At 49.1% G+C, this 17,777-nt stretch overlaps 8 protein-coding genes across 8 annotated transcripts; 3 read left to right on the top strand and 5 right to left on the bottom strand.

Annotated features, from left to right (window-relative positions):
* Positions 1-359: 359 nt before the first annotated feature.
* N7520_001238 (uncharacterized protein) lies at positions 360-1,611 on the top strand (the record flags this gene model as incomplete). The annotated part of the gene is made up of 3 exons (XM_057135173.1): positions 360-475; positions 533-845; positions 910-1,611. 3 exons carry the CDS (start codon positions 360-362, stop codon positions 1,609-1,611), a joined length of 1,131 nt encoding a protein of 376 aa, XP_057001109.1.
* Positions 1,612-2,245: 634 nt separating this feature from the next.
* N7520_001237 (putative C6 transcription factor Prf) lies at positions 2,246-5,120 on the bottom strand (the record flags this gene model as incomplete). The annotated part of the gene is made up of 6 exons (XM_057135172.1): positions 2,246-2,950; positions 3,008-3,253; positions 3,301-3,792; positions 3,845-4,364; positions 4,421-4,727; positions 4,805-5,120. 6 exons carry the CDS (start codon positions 5,118-5,120, stop codon positions 2,246-2,248), a joined length of 2,586 nt encoding a protein of 861 aa, XP_057001108.1.
* Positions 5,121-6,016: 896 nt separating this feature from the next.
* Positions 6,017-7,301, bottom strand: N7520_001236 (mitochondrial 54S ribosomal protein uL2m; the record flags this gene model as incomplete). Its single annotated transcript, XM_057135171.1, has 2 exons — positions 6,017-6,118; positions 6,186-7,301. The coding sequence occupies 2 exons, from the start codon at positions 7,299-7,301 to the stop codon at positions 6,017-6,019; spliced, it is 1,218 nt and encodes a 405-aa protein (XP_057001107.1).
* A 1,090-nt stretch (positions 7,302-8,391) lies between these two features.
* N7520_001235 (B-type cyclin nimE) lies at positions 8,392-9,984 on the top strand (the record flags this gene model as incomplete). The annotated part of the gene is made up of 3 exons (XM_057135170.1): positions 8,392-8,400; positions 8,511-9,825; positions 9,884-9,984. 3 exons carry the CDS (start codon positions 8,392-8,394, stop codon positions 9,982-9,984), a joined length of 1,425 nt encoding a protein of 474 aa, XP_057001106.1.
* Positions 9,985-11,149: 1,165 nt separating this feature from the next.
* N7520_001234 (HIT family protein) lies at positions 11,150-11,957 on the top strand (the record flags this gene model as incomplete). Its single annotated transcript, XM_057135169.1, has 3 exons — positions 11,150-11,401; positions 11,499-11,592; positions 11,713-11,957. The coding sequence occupies 3 exons, from the start codon at positions 11,150-11,152 to the stop codon at positions 11,955-11,957; spliced, it is 591 nt and encodes a 196-aa protein (XP_057001105.1).
* Positions 11,958-12,128: 171 nt separating this feature from the next.
* N7520_001233 (tRNA (guanine-N2-)-methyltransferase) lies at positions 12,129-13,803 on the bottom strand (the record flags this gene model as incomplete). The annotated part of the gene is made up of 5 exons (XM_057135168.1): positions 12,129-12,167; positions 12,221-12,345; positions 12,409-12,611; positions 12,679-13,556; positions 13,690-13,803. The coding sequence occupies 5 exons, from the start codon at positions 13,801-13,803 to the stop codon at positions 12,129-12,131; spliced, it is 1,359 nt and encodes a 452-aa protein (XP_057001104.1).
* A 608-nt stretch (positions 13,804-14,411) lies between these two features.
* On the bottom strand, positions 14,412-16,144 carry N7520_001232 (putative histone deacetylase SIR2; the record flags this gene model as incomplete). Its single annotated transcript, XM_057135167.1, has 5 exons — positions 14,412-14,594; positions 14,656-14,835; positions 14,892-15,440; positions 15,518-15,828; positions 15,937-16,144. 5 exons carry the CDS (start codon positions 16,142-16,144, stop codon positions 14,412-14,414), a joined length of 1,431 nt encoding a protein of 476 aa, XP_057001103.1.
* A 294-nt stretch (positions 16,145-16,438) lies between these two features.
* Positions 16,439-17,692, bottom strand: N7520_001231 (ACL4 family protein; the record flags this gene model as incomplete). The annotated part of the gene is made up of 2 exons (XM_057135166.1): positions 16,439-17,072; positions 17,142-17,692. The coding sequence occupies 2 exons, from the start codon at positions 17,690-17,692 to the stop codon at positions 16,439-16,441; spliced, it is 1,185 nt and encodes a 394-aa protein (XP_057001102.1).
* Between the last annotated feature and the right edge of the window lie 85 nt (positions 17,693-17,777).

Below are 17,777 nucleotides of genomic sequence, written 5' to 3'. Positions count from 1 at the left end.
TACTTCAGCAAATGAACTTGGTACCTGCATGACACAACCCGCTTTACTTTGCTCATTCCTCAGAGAATGAGAATTCCCTTACAATAATTCCCCGGAATCAAATTTTCATTGTTACCATCATCATCTTTGTCGTCATGAGACCTTGAAACCGAGATATTGCTGCCTGAGGCACCAACACGATCTCTCCGCCTGAAAGCGATTGTTCAAGCAAATCGTCCGAATTCCTCACACGCCAGATAAAGCTACTTTTGCTCCGCAAGCTCCAATCCTCTCTGAATATTGCATTTGAAACAAATGGGCCTGCACTAGTCAATTTATTTATCGAGCAGCAAACGCGACCGCCACAAGGGCAGCCAACAATGGCACCCGCTCCGCGTCGGGACCTGCTCACCAAGGAACATTTCGCATTTGTCTTCGGCGGCGTCAAGACACAGAACTACCAGGACCCTGCTGCCAGAACCCCGGGATCTCACACGTGAGTGCTATGCGATTGGCTATCTGCGTCCAATAACTGATAAAACATTGGGAGTAGTCTTCGGACGTTGGCATGGAATCCTGCTGGCCAGCTGATTGCGACTGGCTCCGCTGATAAGACGTTGCGCATTTGGAACCCCGAGCGCCCTGCTGTGAAATACTCAACTGAGCTTCGCGGTCATTCTTCTGCCGTCGAAAAGGTCCTTTTCAACCCTGTCCGGGATGCCGAGCTGGCTAGTTGCTCCGCGGATGGCACCGTGCGGTTCTGGGATGTCCGATCAAAGACCTGCGTTAGCCGTCTAGATGTCGGCGGAGAGGCATTCACGCTCTCCTGGTCGGCCGATGGAAGCACCATGATTGTCGGAAGAAAGGTTAGAAAGCTCAATCCCAATGTTTATACTTCAAAGCAGCTCACTCATCCGTGAATTTAACCAGGACGATACCCTAATTCCCATCTCTGTTCAATCGCCTTCTTCCCCACATATTCTTACCAACGGAACAAGCGCCTTCAATGGCCCTTCAAGTGACCTCGGCTCGAAGCCTGGTCTATCAACATATACCGCACTCCCCTCTCATCCCCAATCCGTCCAAACAAACGCTACGACATTTTCAAACCACATTGCCACCCCCGACTCACCTGATCTCCACTTATTTCTCACAACCGGTGAAGGCCGCGTCAAAATCGTCTCATACCCTTCTTTCGACACAATCCACACCCTAAACGCCCACACATCCGCTTGCAATGCCATTTCTCTGGCCCCAACAGGCCGCTACCTGGCCGTGGGTGGTAGTGACGCTCTGATCTCGCTATGGGATACAACAGACTGGATATGCCGCCGTACATTATCCAGCGAAAATGGAGGTGCCATCCGTGGCGTGAGCTGGAGCTTTGATGGGCGGTTTATTTGTGGTGCGTCGGATGAGCCTGATGCTACGTCGGGTGGATTGGAAATTTTCCACGCTGAGAGCGGGGAGAGTGTTTATACTGTTCCAACTGCTGGAACTAGGGCTGGGATTCCTGCTGTTGCCTGGCACCCATCGAGGTATTGGTTGGCCTACTCGACTACTAACGATGGGCCTGGCAGTGGAGGTTCTGGGGGGCTTAAGATTGTTGGTGCAGCAGGTGGAGGTCTTTGATTTTGGGATTCGTCTCTTATTTATGGGATTGCCCGATATAAATCACTTTGGATGATTTTCTTCTAGTCCCAAGGCCTCTTTAGAAGATTGGTTATAGGTGAGCATTTGAAATACACCAAGTTGTTCTATTATTTCAAAGGAAAGCTAGAGAAGAGATGCCTGAAGCTCGATCCTGAGAGGAGAGATATACATTCATTAGAAATTGTGAAGTTTTCGTTCATCATCAGGTCGTTACAAAGGATGAACTAAAGCGCCAAGTGACCCAATATCCATGTCCAAAACTGACATAAGTTCCGCAGTCGGAGTTCGCATTGAAGAAAAGAGGATGGAATGGGCTGTTAACGAAATATTGCTGTACCGTTTTTCGATGACCAGCAATTGTGACATATTGCAGGTCGTGGCCCTGGAATTATCGTGGAAATTTGTAAGAAGGAACAGTCATAAGTATTTGGCTGCATGGCCGATGGCTTCACCACCGACATCCGAATTATTATACCAAGATTCGATGAGAAAAGGGCCTCAAGGCGGTCCAATTTGTGTAATGCCGCGGCTTGCGGCTTCGAATAATGATAGTTTGCAGCATTTGGTGCGGCGCCGGATGTGACCCGTGTGTAGTCGTTGGTATGTTCGAATCTCATGAAGGTCGCCAGCTATCCCACCCAGCCGCAGCACCATTGTTGTGCAGGAGCTGTGCCCACTGGGCCTCACTTAGAGAGTCCACGTTCACGTTGAAGTCCACATTGTTCAAGTCAGAACTGGGCGTGGGCAAGTCCCACGCAGGAGGGATGGAGAACGCACTGGCCGGCCCAGATCTCGTGTTCATATCTTGGATCTGTGGGGGACCTGTGCCTGCGGGAGAGATGTGGATGGTGTTAGAGCCTTGACCGGAGTAGGTAGTCCCTGAAGTGTGTTGCTTTTTTCCAGGAGATGGATTGTCATTTCCCGAAATCGAGTAGGAGGTGTTTGAAGATGAGTTCAATGTCGATGGCGTGGGGTGATCTGAGGGTGGGTTCCTCTCCCCGAGACTGAATTCCGTCGAGAAGTCCATATCCACATCTATGACAGACCCTGTGATGCCAGCGTCGCCATTGCTGCCAGGGTGCCGCATTTGATTGGAGTAATAGTGAGGTTGATCAAGGCCCACAGATCGGTGGTTTGCATCGATGTTGGCTGATTCCCTGTGTCGACTCGGCAGAGAGGTAGCTCCACCAACCAGGGGACGATTCGGAATACCGACATTCGTAGGATCTTGCGAAGGTACTTGGGGGGTATCACTTTGCTGTGATTCTTGAAATTTAAAAATGTGCCCACACTCAACCTGCTCACCGCCGCATGTTTGCTATACCGGCACAAGTTAACCTGATGAATATTCAAAAAGGGAAACACTGTCACTGACCATCGCTTGTTGAGCATAAGCTGTACTGGATTTTGAGATCTCAGACCTAATTCCGGTGCCCTCAAGATCGACATCCAGTTGAATAAGGAAGGACTCGGTCAGAGGGTTCTTTGACTTCATTGCATTAAGCGCCCCAACAACGAATTGCAGGGAAGAATAAACCGCCGAATCATCAGGCCGCGATTTAATGTACTGCACGAAAACTCGGGCTGAAATGTAGAGACAGAAGGACATGAAGGGATTCAACTACAACTCGTCAGTTTAATCTCAGAGTGGGAAAAAAGGGGACATACAATGGTCAAGTCAATGTGGCTAACCATCTTCATGATACTGGAAATCTGGTTCGCTGCCACAAGACATCGGCGTTTGCTCTCAGTGATGATTTGATTAGGCATTCTATTCTTTTCCGCCTTGAAGATCGCTGCTTGGTGGAGACAAATCGTCGAGGTATGAATGCTCATATTGGCGAAGATGACATTTACATCATCAGTGCTAGACGGAAGTCGAAGATGCTCGGGCAAAGAGAGTGCAATATGGAGCAGAATATTATCATGACTCCGGTGTCTCTTCCAAAAATCACCATTGAGATCGTGATCGTTATCTGATGGCTGAGGTCGATGAATGTGAGTCAGATTCCTGCCGAAGAGATTTGCCAAAACAACTACACAGGCGAATGGAGCCAATGTAGACACCCCATCGCCACCGATAATATCCCCTAGTCGAAGTGTTCGCTGTGGTTTGCTCTTCATAAACGATTCCTCAGATGCCGGCAGGTTTGTCATAATCTGCTATCTGTTAGCCGCACCGTCCTCATATCCTATCCTGGACACAACCAACATCGCGTTCATCGATGACCAGGGGCCATCCAGTCCCGATACTTGCATATCGGTCACAACAAAAGGCCATCCAGAACACTCTTCTTCGTTCTTCACGTTCTGTCCAATCTTTGGGAGGAAGCATCGACTGTTTCACATCAATTCCTGAGCCGTCCAGGCGATTGAGCCCCATCATAAGCGCCAGTCTCGCGGCTTTACCAACACTCAGCCATGCGCGTGGGAAGTAGATCATTCGGAATTCATAGGCCCCAATGAGAATCCATGTTTGACAATGCCCCAGAGTAACGATGGACTCTCCGAATCCTTTCATTTCATCCGCCTCGGCATACTTGCGAGCCCTTTGGTAGAAATGAGTATGCAGGAAAAAGTACTTGTCCGTGACTGAGGCTGCATGGGACCACATCATGTAGCGCAGGCAAATTGGCGGTCGTTGATTAGGACCGAGATTGAGATTTGCGAAGTAACGAGGACGATGGATGATCGGCATCGTTGGGTATGTTTTCTCAAAGAAAATGGCCTCCCTAGAATGATTGGTAAGAGATATGAACTATACATGTTTCTTGTATAATGAACTTACAGCTCATCAATCGCATCTTGTGCCGGAAGAGGTTCCTCCAGCCCCAAACTGATCAGGTCCCATTGCGGGTCACTCTGGATATTGTTGGTTGGCGGGTAAAATAGCTGGCTCGTCTGAGACGTGTCCAGTCCATTTGCTGAGGGGGAAATTGTGTTGCTCATATCATTTCCAAGGCCAGTGAGATCTGGCAGGGTGAGCTCGGGTTCGTCCTGAAAGGCTCCTGTAAATGCATGTTCTTGTGGCTGCGGGGGGGATGTGCGCTTCGCAGCATCCGAATCTTGGCCTTTGAGGAGAGTTTCGACTTGAGCTGATCGAGCGGATTTGGTTAGCGGGTTATAAGTCTCCTTGACAGTCGCAACAATCGCGATGACGGGGGGATCATACCTAGTCTGGCCTCCAGCTGCTTCACATATCCACGCTTAGGTCCACTCTTCTTTCGTACTTCATCGTAAGCGCATTCATGACCCAAGCGTGAACATGTTCCACAGCTTGGTCGCGTCCCATCGCATCTCAACTTCCTGCGCCGGCAGACCACGCAGGCGACGCGCTTGGGACGTGGGATGTAGCTGCTATCGCCCGTGGCGAAACTTTCGGTCGGCGCGCTGTTTTCTGAGATTGAGAGGTCTGTTCCGGCGGATGTAGGCATCGAAGAGTACAGCGACGATTCCTGCGAGAATTCAGAGGTTGAGAAATTGTCCATGGCTAGTCGAGAGTCCAGTTGGACTATGGACGTCAAAAATGCGTGAGTAGTGATTCCGACCGATAAGAGGTTGGCTGGCAGCCCACTGCTTATCAATGATGGGATCTTCAAAATGACACAATGATTGCGGGCATGGATGATGCACTAGTCGGACAAAGAGGGTTCATGGCCCATAGGCTGCTAGATTTGCTGGATTTTGCGGGGGATCAAGTAGGAACAAGGAGACCCTATGGAGATGACAGCACTCTTGGTCTAAAATGCTGACTTTTTTGTTGGACCGCTCCTTTATTAAAGTGTGACGACTGAAACCTTGGAAACTTCTCCCCCCTTTTTTTGGAGAAATTAAAACGAACTTCGATGGGCTTCGAAATAAGACTATGGAAGATTGGAAATTTAATCTACTTTTTTATCTCTCCTATGAAAAGTGTTAGGCCTTGGAGGTATACGATCGGCGCTTACGAGGTCCAAGTGACTTACGCACGACGACGTTGCCTAGAAATGCTTGGCATTCACGTTGATCTATACAGGGCTGGAGCTCAATCATTACCATAAACCTTAAATATTGGGATTATAATCTATACCATGTATGTTCTACGCATCAAGCTTATGCCATAACTTATATCTATTTATTTCCATTTTGTGCGAATAACATTGAGCCACCATACTATACAGCATCCCGGACCCCAAGCTCCAACCAATGACAAATAAGCTAGAGTGCTCAGGCTCGGACAAGACATGGCGAATGCGAAGTGAGAAAAATACAAGACAAGATATCGTACAGCCATCCCGCATGCAATTGGGATGAGGTATAAAAAACAGAAAACATGTCTCGGAGAGGAATGCAGGATGGGCAGCCGTGTATACCGGTGAAACGAGAAAAGTCAATGAGGAGACTTCTAGTTGTATCCACGACGACGTTGACCTTGGTTGCGAGGTCTTGGGTGGACAACTGCCTTGTTGATCTTCCACTTCGGGCGGGTCTTGTAACCCGATTTGGTCTGGGAAACACTTAGAGTTAGTTTATAAATCTTGAATGAATGATGAAAGTGAAGATGATATACATACCGGAATACCCCATGGACTCTTCGGGTCAACGTTACCCTTGGACTTACCACGACCACCACCGTGAGGGTGGTCCATGGCGTTCATAGCCAAACCACGAACTGTCGGGCGAATGTTGAGCCAGCGAGAGCGACCGGCCTTACCCAAGCGAGTGTAATGGTAGTTGGGGTTGCTGGCAACTCCAATAGTGGCACAGCAGTCCTTGTGGATGAGTCGAATCTCACCACTTGCCAGGCGGATAGTGATATGCTGGGCCAAACGTTCCTGCTTCTGGCGATCACGCACAGAGAGGGGCTTCTTTTCGACTTCAGCTTCGGGCTGTTCGGTATCGATATCTTTTTGTCGGGAGTCACTACCCTTGGCCACAACCGTAGCGTGAGTTCCTGCACTGCGGCACAGCTGTCCACCCTTGCCAACTCGCAATCCAACGTTGAAGATGAGGGTTCCAACGGGAATCATGTGCAGCGGCAGACAGTTACCTCGCCATGCGGTTCGGGCAGCCAACACACCGGGGTCGACTGTACCACCCATGCTCTTCCAGAGATCCTCCGGAATACCAGACATATAACTCTGCACCGTCTCACCAGCTCGCATGCCGTCGGCGGCAAGGATATAGCTCAGCTTCTTTGTTTCCTTGCTACGGAGCAGCGCAATGTGGGCACTCCGACCTGGGTCATATTCGATTCTCTCCACCAGATGAGGCCCAGGATCCATGCGCAGGAAGTCGACAGTGCGGATACGACGCTTGGCACCACCACCATGATGACGAACAGTGACCTGACCAGAGTTGTTACGACCACCCTTGGCGTGACCCCTCTTAGGGAAGGTCAATCGGTGAATGGGACGGCCTTTGAAAAGATGGTCGTTGACTGGACGGCGCAAGTGTCGTACACCGGGGGTACGGGGAGTGTATGTGCGCAGTTGAACGCCGGCGCTATCACGGGTCGGGGGAGGTGCAAATGAAGCACTGGAATCAATTTCCGAGGTCGATAACTTGGGCGAGGGGATCTCGAGTTCATTGACGACAGAAGCAAAACGACGAGCCGGTACGGAGGGTACGGAAGGTAAGCACCTAAAGGGCAACCGAATGCCCCGGAGGGCAATTCGGGGTTGGAGCATCATTGAGAAAAGGAAGCGCGATGTAAAAGCAAAATCGGTGGTGATGAAAAGAGAGAGAAAAGAAGAAAAGAGGTGGCCCAATGCTCGAATCCCAATCCTTCTTCAGGGCTCGGATCTCCGCTCTTTAACTCGCTGTATCTTTTGACAGAACAAAAAGTTCTTGGGATGACCACACGTGACCCTGAAAGAAGCACCGCCACATAACGCATCTGTTGGTGGGAAGTGTGGCTGAAGTCCCGTGACATAATGGTTATGTAACCCACCAAGGTTCAAACGCCCTTTCCCCGTTGCCCCCGCAACTCAGTTGTTTACCCACCGCGACTCACGTTTCGTCCGCGACGTGTATCCACTGTTACCAATACCGTCCCTGCCAGTCTCTTCCTGTCCCCTTCATTTTTGGATCGGCTCTCCCACGTCAGGTCCAGGCAAATTCCATTTTCCTATTCAGTGTTTAATTTGCAATCTCCTCATACCCAGCATACCCTATTTTATTTTATGCTCAGTGGGTAAAACCTGCAATATCAACCCGCGACCCTCGCAGAGTGGGGCGTCATTCAGGTTTGACCGGTTTTCCACGCTAACACAATAGGGCCAAACATCGCTTGGCCTTGAACTTCTTCCTTTTCTCTCCATCATTCCAGTCCAAGATACCCTTTTACATCCCTCCCCACCCTATTACGCGGGTCAATCCTTAGGTACAGATCTCACGTGTGATCTGAATACCCCTAAGCCCTTCAATTCCAGCTTTTCGCGTGTTTTGGTCTGCTTCCGACCAAAGTGCGACACGGATTTTCGCCACATCAATATCGTGCTTGTATGTGACGTGACCCGCGACTCACAACATCCGACCTACCCCAGTCCACCGTCTTCAGACAAGTGCACCAGTGCAGTTCTCTCTAATAAGACTACATATTCACGCGTGGTACGTGCACATGAACCTCGACCCTGTGGTATTTGGGTTCCCCACTGAGGTAATGTCCACCGGAATGCTGACCTGATCCGACTAGGACGAGGAGAAGCATCTTGCTCTCCCTTTGTATTTCTTTTATCCCCTCCTCCCTGTCCATCTTTGTCTCTTGATTCTAGCACTATGGCACCGGTAAGCATTTCTAGTCCTTGCTCAGTTCGCGTTTCAATGTCTTTGTGCTGTCTGAGCATCGAGACGCGTGCAATGTCCTTGTCTCCTGACCATGTCTAACCCCAACATAGGCCCGTAGCCTCCGCCCTCGAGGTACCATGAATGAGAATGATGAAAACGGACCCTCGACGCGTCTGACGCGGGCGAAGGCCGCCCTCGGTGATGGACCTGCCGACGCCGTCAAGAAACCTACGCAACCCGTCAAGCGTGCCTTGTCAACCGCGAACGGAATCCCCCGCCGTCGAGCCGCCCTAGGCGATGTGAGCAACGTCAACAAGACTGAAGGAGCCGAGGTCAAGGACGGCAAGAAGCCCACTGTCAAGGCTGTGTCTTCAAAGACCACTACCCAGGTTGGGGCTATTCAGAAGGTCACTCGCAACAGCTCAACACGTGCAGGTCCTCTCAAGCCTCGCGATCCCAACAGGAAGTCTCCCAAGAAGCGCAACCCAAAGTCGGACAAATCGCAGATAGAGATCGTGGAGCCCCCGCATAAGAGGCACCATCCCAACCCACCGACTCAGGAGGAAGTACCCGTCAAGGATGAGCCCATTACCAAAGGAGAGAAGGACGCCCCCGTCAAAGTCGGACCTACAAAAGAAAAAGAACCTACGCAGGAGTGGGAGGACCTGGATGCGGAGGATCTGGAGGACCCATTGATGGCTGCCGAATATGTTGTTGAGATTTTCGATCACCTGCAGGAGCTTGAGATTTTGACCATGCCCAACCACCAGTATATCGATCACCAGCCCGATTTGGAGTGGAAGATGCGTGGTATCCTGGTCGACTGGTTGATTGAGGTCCACACCCGTTTCCGTCTGCTTCCCGAGACTCTCTTCCTCGCTGTCAACATCATTGACCGATTTCTGTCTGCTGAGGTTGTTGCTCTTGACCGTCTACAGCTTGTTGGTGTCACTGCCATGTTCATCGCGTCCAAGTACGAAGAGGTTCTGTCTCCCCATGTCGCCAACTTTAGCCACGTCGCCGATGAAACCTTTTCCGACAAGGAGATCCTGGATGCTGAACGCCACGTCCTCGCAACCCTCGACTACAACATGAGCTTCCCCAATCCCATGAACTTCCTCCGTCGTATCTCCAAGGCGGACAACTACGACATCCAGACCCGCACTCTAGGCAAGTACCTGATGGAGATCAGTCTCCTTGATCACCGATTCATGTGTTATCCCCAAAGCCACATCAGTGCCGCTGCTATGTACCTTGCGCGTCTCATTTTGGAGCGTGGGCCCTGGGACGCTACTCTTGCCCACTATGCCGGATACACCGAGGAGGAGATTGACCCTGTCTTCCGCTTGATGATCGATTACCTGCACCGTCCTGTTTCGCATGAAGCTTTCTTCAAGAAATACGCCAGCAAGAAGTTTATGAAGGGTATGTTGTGTTCTGTCTGTTTCTATTATGCTCTGTTTTGGCTAATATTTAATCCTAGCTTCCATCCTGACACGTCAATGGGCCAAGAAGTACCACCACCTGTACATCGACAGCTCGCTTTCGGAGCCGTACACCTACATCAAGGACAGCGAACAGTAATGATGCAACTTACGATGTTATGCTAGCCCTGTGTCGCCCATGTTGTTCCCCTTCATGATGATCCCAAGGCCAACGACTCGACCAGGGAACTCGAATTCCTCCATATTTTGGCATTTCATTGTGCTGGTATCCAATACCACTTTGCATATTCTTACGATGGCTTGATTGATTAGTTGTTCTGCATTTGCTTCTGTGGTTGGTGGTGTTTGGCGCTTAGTCTGGGGTTTAATTTCTGTTGGACTGGATTTTTATTTCTTTTCATTGTGCATGGGGTGCCTTGTCTCTCGCCCTGATACCTTTTTAAACATTCTCATTCGCGTTTTGTGTCACTGGCGTCTGACCTTTTACTTGTCTTCTTTTCTTCAGATCGGAATTTCATCTCCTTAACCCCATTGATTTATCTTCGTTTGGACCACTACTCTGTGACTTTGGACAACTTGTTTCTTTTCACTTTGCGCATGTCTCATGGTTATTGTCAATATGGCATTGCAGTTGGAACAAAAAGGGAGCTGGCAAGGCCAGGGCTGGGACAGATTTACTTCGACCATGAGGGGCTCCGGTGATGGAGACTTCATGGTATCAGGATGGTTTAGGTAGTGGTAATGAGCGTCAAGGTCCTTCGGGTTAAACATGGATTTTATTATCTTTTTGTCAGAATAGTTACTTTTTGCACTGGGTGCTTAGCGTGGTTACTGTGCAACCCTGATCTTTCTATGAATTCTTTTGCTTTGGCATTTTTTATCTCGATTATGTACATAGGCGTTCTTTCCTTGGGTATCTGATAATCTGAATTACCGTCACCTGTTTTGAAATTGGTCGTTGATTGTCCTCATCATTATAACCGAGGTTGTCCATTCCACCGCGGTAAGCTGTCGGCCATCCAACTCATCCAACTTGAAAAAGCTATTCACTACTATTTGAGATTGTCCGGTTACTCCGAATACTCTACTCATTTCATTCCGACGAGCCTTACCTTGTAATTGGCATACAAATTATTCCGCTCTGAGACACAAAGATATACCTCAATTCCGAGTCTCGGACAGCGGCGGGGGATCAAAACCGCCTCTTACACCCCCTCGCTTTTAATACATCCATCAGACAAATACTCCCCACAATTCATTCATCCCAATCAAATACCCCTTGTATCTATATCTATCTTACCACCATGCCTGACCGGTGTCCCTTCTGCAATATTGCCGCCACAAACCCACCGGCCCCCTTTAATCAGCCCCCATCCGATTCCACAGATGCAGCCCCAATCTCCGATGCATCAAACACAACAGCTCATATGATCCTGTCCACGGAGTATGTTATGGCCTTCTTGGACATTATGCCTCTAACTGCGGGTCATGTCCTTGTATCTCCGAGGCACCATTATGAGAAGTTGGGGGATATGGGTGTTCAGATTAGCCAGGAGGTAAGTATTCTTTCGTCCTAGTCTATGTGTCTTACACTAGTCTTGTTCTTGTCACGATTTTCCGGCCTTGTCTGGACTTTGCTAATTCCTTGCATAGATGGGGAAATGGCTTCCCATTATCTCAAGGGTTGTGACGAAAACTATATTCGGTGAAGATCCGGATAGACATTGGAATGTTGTACAGAATAATGGTTCGTTTTATTAAAACTTTCTATGTCTTGGATCATTTAAATTGTTTTGAGCTTTTCTTTATCGTTTATCGTTGCTTTATCTGGAAATGCACGGAGAAACGATGTCTAACTAGAATCTAGGCGCCCGAGCTGCACAGGTAGTGCCTCATGTCCATTTCCATATCATTCCCCGTCCTCAAACAGACGGAGTTCATAAGCCTGGATTCGCTATGTTTGGTCGTGGACAGCGCTCAGAACTTGATGATGAGGAGGGTGAGGAACTATCCCGTGCTATGAGAGTCGAGTTGGCACAGGAGATCGAACGCATTCACAGAGAAGAGGGCATTGATCTATCAGCCGACCTCGTCGGCCGGGGTAAATTATGAGGGTATTGCCACCACCTTGGCAATGCCTAAGTGGTCTTTGTCTCTTGTAATCTCCTGGTATTTATCACCGTGTGGCCCGTGAGGCACAAACAGACATAGCGGCGAACTTCCTTTGACGCAGCGATATTTCAACATCGCAAGCGTTTTAGTTGTCGACAGCATTTTTGTCCATTAATCTGCGGTTCCCCTAGATGAGTGCCTATTGAAGTACTATATCAAGCGCATTAGTCTCTACTTTCTGAAGTAGTTATAGGTGCACATACCGTTCGCCGGAAAGCATTGACCTCGCTTGCTGTAACACCGCAATTGTCGACCTTCGATCTGCCCTGTGATGTATCAGAGACCTCGCCTTCGGGGAGACGGCGATAGGTCATAAGTTGGCGGGACCCTGGGTTACGTAGATTAGTCTTCGCCACGTCCGTCGCTTTGAAAGGGTAGGTATATTACGCACAGGTGCCGAACGATTGAACACAGACAGTGACAACTTCCAGGTTCGGGTGCATGGGTACCTTCAAATCGTCACCCGAAATAGCCGTCGGCATCCACATTGCAAGACGGCCATTGGTAACAAGGGTTCGAGACGCAAAATCGAGGATATCCTTCTGCATGGCTTCGAATCCGTAGGGCCGCTTGGGCGGAATGTATCCAGGCCGGCTATTGAAAGAATCAGCATGACATTCTAGTTAGTATCAGGGGTCGGTAAGGACTTGGAAAGACATACTAATGAGCAGGAACGCCATCAATGATGACTGGCTCAACAACCTTCCCGTTTCGAGTTCCCAGAACTCGAAGACCTTCTCGCACACCATAGGGAGGATCACAGATAATACCATCGAGGAGTTGGCCATTACGCAAAGGTGTATTGGTGAGATCAGAAGTGAAAGCATCAACAAACTTGCTCATGGTGCCATACTGCTTATAGTTTCGTAGCATCGCGATATCACGCGGACCACTGCGCTCCTCGTCTTTTCCTCGGAAACTGCGAGGATCAATATCCGAGCCCATTGTCAAGGCTCCAAAGTGTGCCGCAGCCACCAAGAAACTCCCAGTTCCAACAAAAGGATCATAGAAGATCTTTCCAGGTCCCGCGAGCGCTAAATTTGCCGTTACGAGACTCAACTCCGCGTCCATGGTAGTAGTTGAAATGTAGCTCCGTTTCTTCAGATCGTAGTCGACAATAATGCCTCGACCGCTTTTATCCAGGTAGCGCCCAAAATAGATGTGGAGCGGCTCGGGATTCTTCTCTCTCTCGGCCCCAGGTACTCCGCTGGGAGAGAAGTATCTCTCCATGATCAACCACTGGTTTTCTGGATTCTTCAATTTGAGAGGGCCTTTGAATCCCACGTAGGAGAACGACTTGATGATCTCCACTCTTTTGGCTTGGCTGCGCTTTCCTACATATGCATCTAAGTCGAAGCCGAATTGGACATTTTCATACTGCGCCCAGAGATGCGGAGTCCGTTGCTTGACGTCTGCGTGAACTTCTTCGTAGTTGGTGCCATGGCCCCATAACTCGTAGATGTCTTTGGCTAAGATGCATTTCGCGATCAATGCGCGTGCGGCTGCTTCATCTGGAAGCTTGACGATGCAATATGGTGACTAGTGGGGTTTGTTAGTTTAGGCTCGGCGCAGAGGAAAAAAATAATTGCAGCATGGAAATTTAATGGTTCCCAATTTTAGATGAAGTCTGTATGATCCTTAATTGTTCGGAGCTCTTGAGGGGGTCACATACAGCGTCCTCGTAGGAAATAATCTCAATGTCGGCCCCGATGGCAGTGGCCACGGCTTGGAGTTCCGCGACGCGGAAGGTTTCATGCCATTGGGCAAGCCGGATCACATATTCCATGATGAAGATTTCAAGTAACTATTCCGTTCCAATTGGTGTACTTTGGTGGAATGTTGGTCACCAGATCAAGGTGTGGTGGGGTGTCGAGCTGCGGGATTGATTTTTTTATCGTTTCTCCGATGAAACGGGTCAGGCCGATATATACATACTTAGTAGGCACAACATTCCTACTAAGTTCAACTCCAGGGCTTCCATGAAGACTAGTAGCTAACATTGAAGCTTATAACCGTATTTCAAAATTCTACCTAAAACTCTGCAACTCGAATATTACAGCAGAAATTGTACTCACAGAGTACGTTTCTTCTCTTGTATGTCATAATCTACACATCAAAATCCCAAAACCATGTGGATTGGCCAACATTGAATTATGTGTGTAGAACTACCTCATTGCGTACATGATATAAGGATAATCTTGAAAAAATCACTCCAAAATAGCAAGATGACACTGCAAGCCAGCCCTAGTCGTAATCTACCCAAATCATGAGAACAAAGAAGAAAGGCCAGGCACCTACAATCACTTTATCCACCTGGGCAGCCATGAAAGATTCAACAAATACCGAGACGCCATCACGCCATCTGGCAAAGAAACTATTGCCAAAACTCCACCGCTATGCACCAACCACCTTAAACAAATGTCGTGATTCGTATCCCTCAACGGGAGTAATCTCCACCTTCTCATCCGCAGGTATCATGTGATGCTGCAAGTTCCAGCCGGCTCGACGACAGAGCTCAGAAACCACCACATCACAGTCACCCAAAAGATCGATATCGAACTCGGTGTGCGACACGGGCTGAGAAAAAGTCAGTAAATTGGAGAATATTGGAATCAGGTGTCTCATAAAAAAAACATACCGTGCGTGAGATGTAAATTTGCGGGACATGACGCGGTAGAACTCCCGGCACTTCTGCAACGGGGGCCACCTTGAGCGAGGTTCCGATGACGATGACCAAGTCCGCTACTTCTCGATCATGGTGAATCAGACGCTGACCAAACTCATCAGGTAGGTCCTCGCCGAAGAAGGTGATGTCAGGCTGCGAGCATAACTTAGTATAGGCAGAAATGGCGCTGAGGCCTGGCGCGAACTCACCTTCATGACGCCAGGAGTGGGGATTTCGTAGTCATCGTCGTCCGAGCTTTCCTCATCCTTGCGGTTTTTCTGGTTCCCGTTCGAACTTCGCTTGCGCTTCAGTCCTTGTGACTTCAATCCCTCCTCTTCAATTCTCTGGATACACGCTTTGCATTCGGGGATTTTCCCTTCCCTGATATCATCAAAGATCGCATCACCGGGCACCTTGAAATTACACTTGACACAGGTGGCATTAGCAAAGGAACCATGGCACTGGACCATTTTTTCGGGACGGACACCCGCGTTTGCCTCGATGTTGTCGATGTTTTGCGTGTAGTTGGTCAGGAGCTTTCCATGGTCTTGGAGAAGCTTGATAAATCCATGAGTTGGCGAATATTTCTTCTCGGTAGGAAGAATATCCTTTGCAATTGAGAAGAAGATGCTAGGATCTTCCTGGAAGATACTGATATCAAATACTTCCTGAGGGTCGCTCAAGCCTAGATGCGCCAGTTTGGAGTAGAGACCAGTATCTTTTGAACGAAAGTCAGGGATACCAAGACTGGTCGAAATCTAAAAGCGAAACAAGAAGTTCTATTAGCAATAGGTCTCAAAGTGCAGGTTCATGCAATGTCAGGGGTTTGACATACGCCGGCACCGGTCAGAACAATGATGTTTTTGGCCTTTTGAAGCAGATTGACTGCGTCCTCAATAGTGTTGTACTGAGTAAGCTTTGGTCGCCTTGAGAACTCCCGTGAAATAGCGACTGCAAGGATTGGATGGTAGGCACTATCTGGAGCATCATCCAAAAACTCTGGCGGTCTGATACCGAAAGCTGTGCAGAGTTTCTTCGCGGTCACAGTTTGACGCAGGATAGTCTCCTCTACAAAAGCAGACTTGCCAATATCATGCAGACGCTTCCGGTACGCAAGCGCCTCTTCCAGAGTGCAAGCATCAGGAACTGTGCAGAAGCAGTGTTAATATCTTCTTTGCAAGGGTGGATTCGGTTTGCGGGGATGACTGGGGTAAAAGGCGCGACATCTACGCGATAACGCAAAAGAAATCCTACCTTCTTGCAGCTGGTCATCACGCAGAAACCTGATAATTTCCCCATCGTCCCCATCATCATCTGAATCATCGCCGTCGGTTTCAAAGTCAGATGTGACCTCCTCTAGGGCGACCGTCTCCTCGACCTGATCCGCGGCGTCAACGGCACCCACATCAACTACGGGTATTTTTACCAGAGTCTCCCCGTTAGGCGCTGGTACCAGGTCCATCCTGCAGGAGTTATCTGACTAACGGGACGACTGGTTTGCGCAGTGTCGACAAAACTCGGCTTCTGCATGCACGGAAACAACTTAATCCGGGCCGAGGTGGTTCAAGTGGCGAAGATGAACTTTGGTAGTGAAGATGATGAAAGGCAAGGACGATGCGCGGTCTTTTATTCTTGATATCAACAAAGAATGAAAACAAATTGAAAGTAACAAAAGCAAAGAACAAAGACCAAGACAGAATTTATAGACATGCATACATTAGATCATCATTTCACATTGGTTTTATCTATCAAACAATTATGAATCAGCCATCTCGTGATCCTCCTCATCTGATTCAATATCGATCTCCCCATCCCAATCTTCACCCTCGCCCTCTGCTTCACTGTCATCCATATCCTCTCCAATCTCTTGATCAATTCCCTGAACAAGCTCTAAAGCATGATCCCGAAGACGCTCATCCTCGTATTCCAGTTTTTCGTAAAGCTTCAAGCTCTGTTTCAGCCACTCACGGCTTGCGACCAGGGAAGCATGTCTTGGTGATTCATTTTCGTCTTCTTGGATATCCTTTGGTGCCTCTTGCTTCTCTGCCAGCAGATGGAGACACCAGCCGCCAAGGTACCATGCCTCCACACTCTGGTCGTCCTCTAGGATCAGTCGCTCGAGGACTTCCAGAGCCTCAAATTCCAGAGTCACCTCCATGAGAAGTCTTGCAAGACTAATGCGCACTGGGAAATCGGGCACCTTCGGGTCTTCCGGAGCTAAATCTTTCCACAGACTAACACTCTTCTTGAGAGCGGCCTGGGCTTCCTCAGTGCGCAATTGTGAAATCCGAATGGAGGCAAGAGTCTGAAGAATTTCTGGGGCCTCAGGTGTAGCAGCGATAGCCTCTGTGATAAGTGACTCGCATCGAGCTTCTGCATCTTCTTCCCAACTATCAAGAACAAAGGCAGGGCGGGTCAGTAGTGCTCTTCAACCTTTGCAGTGGGTAAGTTTAACTCACGAAAGATCAGTCATGTAAATCTCAGCAACAGCACAGAGTGCATTCGCCAGCTTGGTCTTCTTCTCCTCAGCATTGGCAACATCCTCTGCACTAGTCTTTCCTTCCAGTGACTGGAGAGTCTGGCGCAGGGAGGAAACACCCTTCTCGAACCATTGGACACTATCAACTCCACCCTGCTCACTCAACTGAGCAAGCCACATGAACTTCTCTGCGCCACCACCCTCAGATTCCGGTATCGAGCCATCCAGGTCCAACTGAACGGCACGCAGAAAACATTCCCTAGCGGTATCGATCTCGCCCAGCTCAACGTTGATCTCCCCTAGCAGGTTCAATGCGGGCAGCTGCGCATTGCCGTTGGTCAGTTCAAGCGCTTGCTGCGCAGTTTCCAACGCTTCCTCCACACGGCCGGTTTGTAGGAGGATCGTGGCTTGATCGAGTATTTCGGTAGGAGTTTGGGCCATTTTGTGTTTCGAGACTGAGCCACCAGGGCCGAGGACGGATTTTGCACGGGATTTGGAGGACTTCTTCTTTTGTGGTCTGGGTTTTCCCATGACAGATCTATTCTGTAAATATGTATGAACAAAAAAAAATGTGGACAAGTGAGGAAATATGAGTTATTGGTAAATGCGGGACACT

The sequence above is a fragment of the Penicillium odoratum genome (assembly GCF_028828045.1).
Source record: "Penicillium odoratum strain IBT 22623 chromosome Unknown utg000001l_segment0_segment0, whole genome shotgun sequence".
NCBI classification, from domain to species: domain Eukaryota; kingdom Fungi; phylum Ascomycota; class Eurotiomycetes; order Eurotiales; family Aspergillaceae; genus Penicillium; species Penicillium odoratum.
Note: the sequence above shows the minus strand (reverse complement) of the source record. Positions and strands in the feature narration are given on the sequence as shown.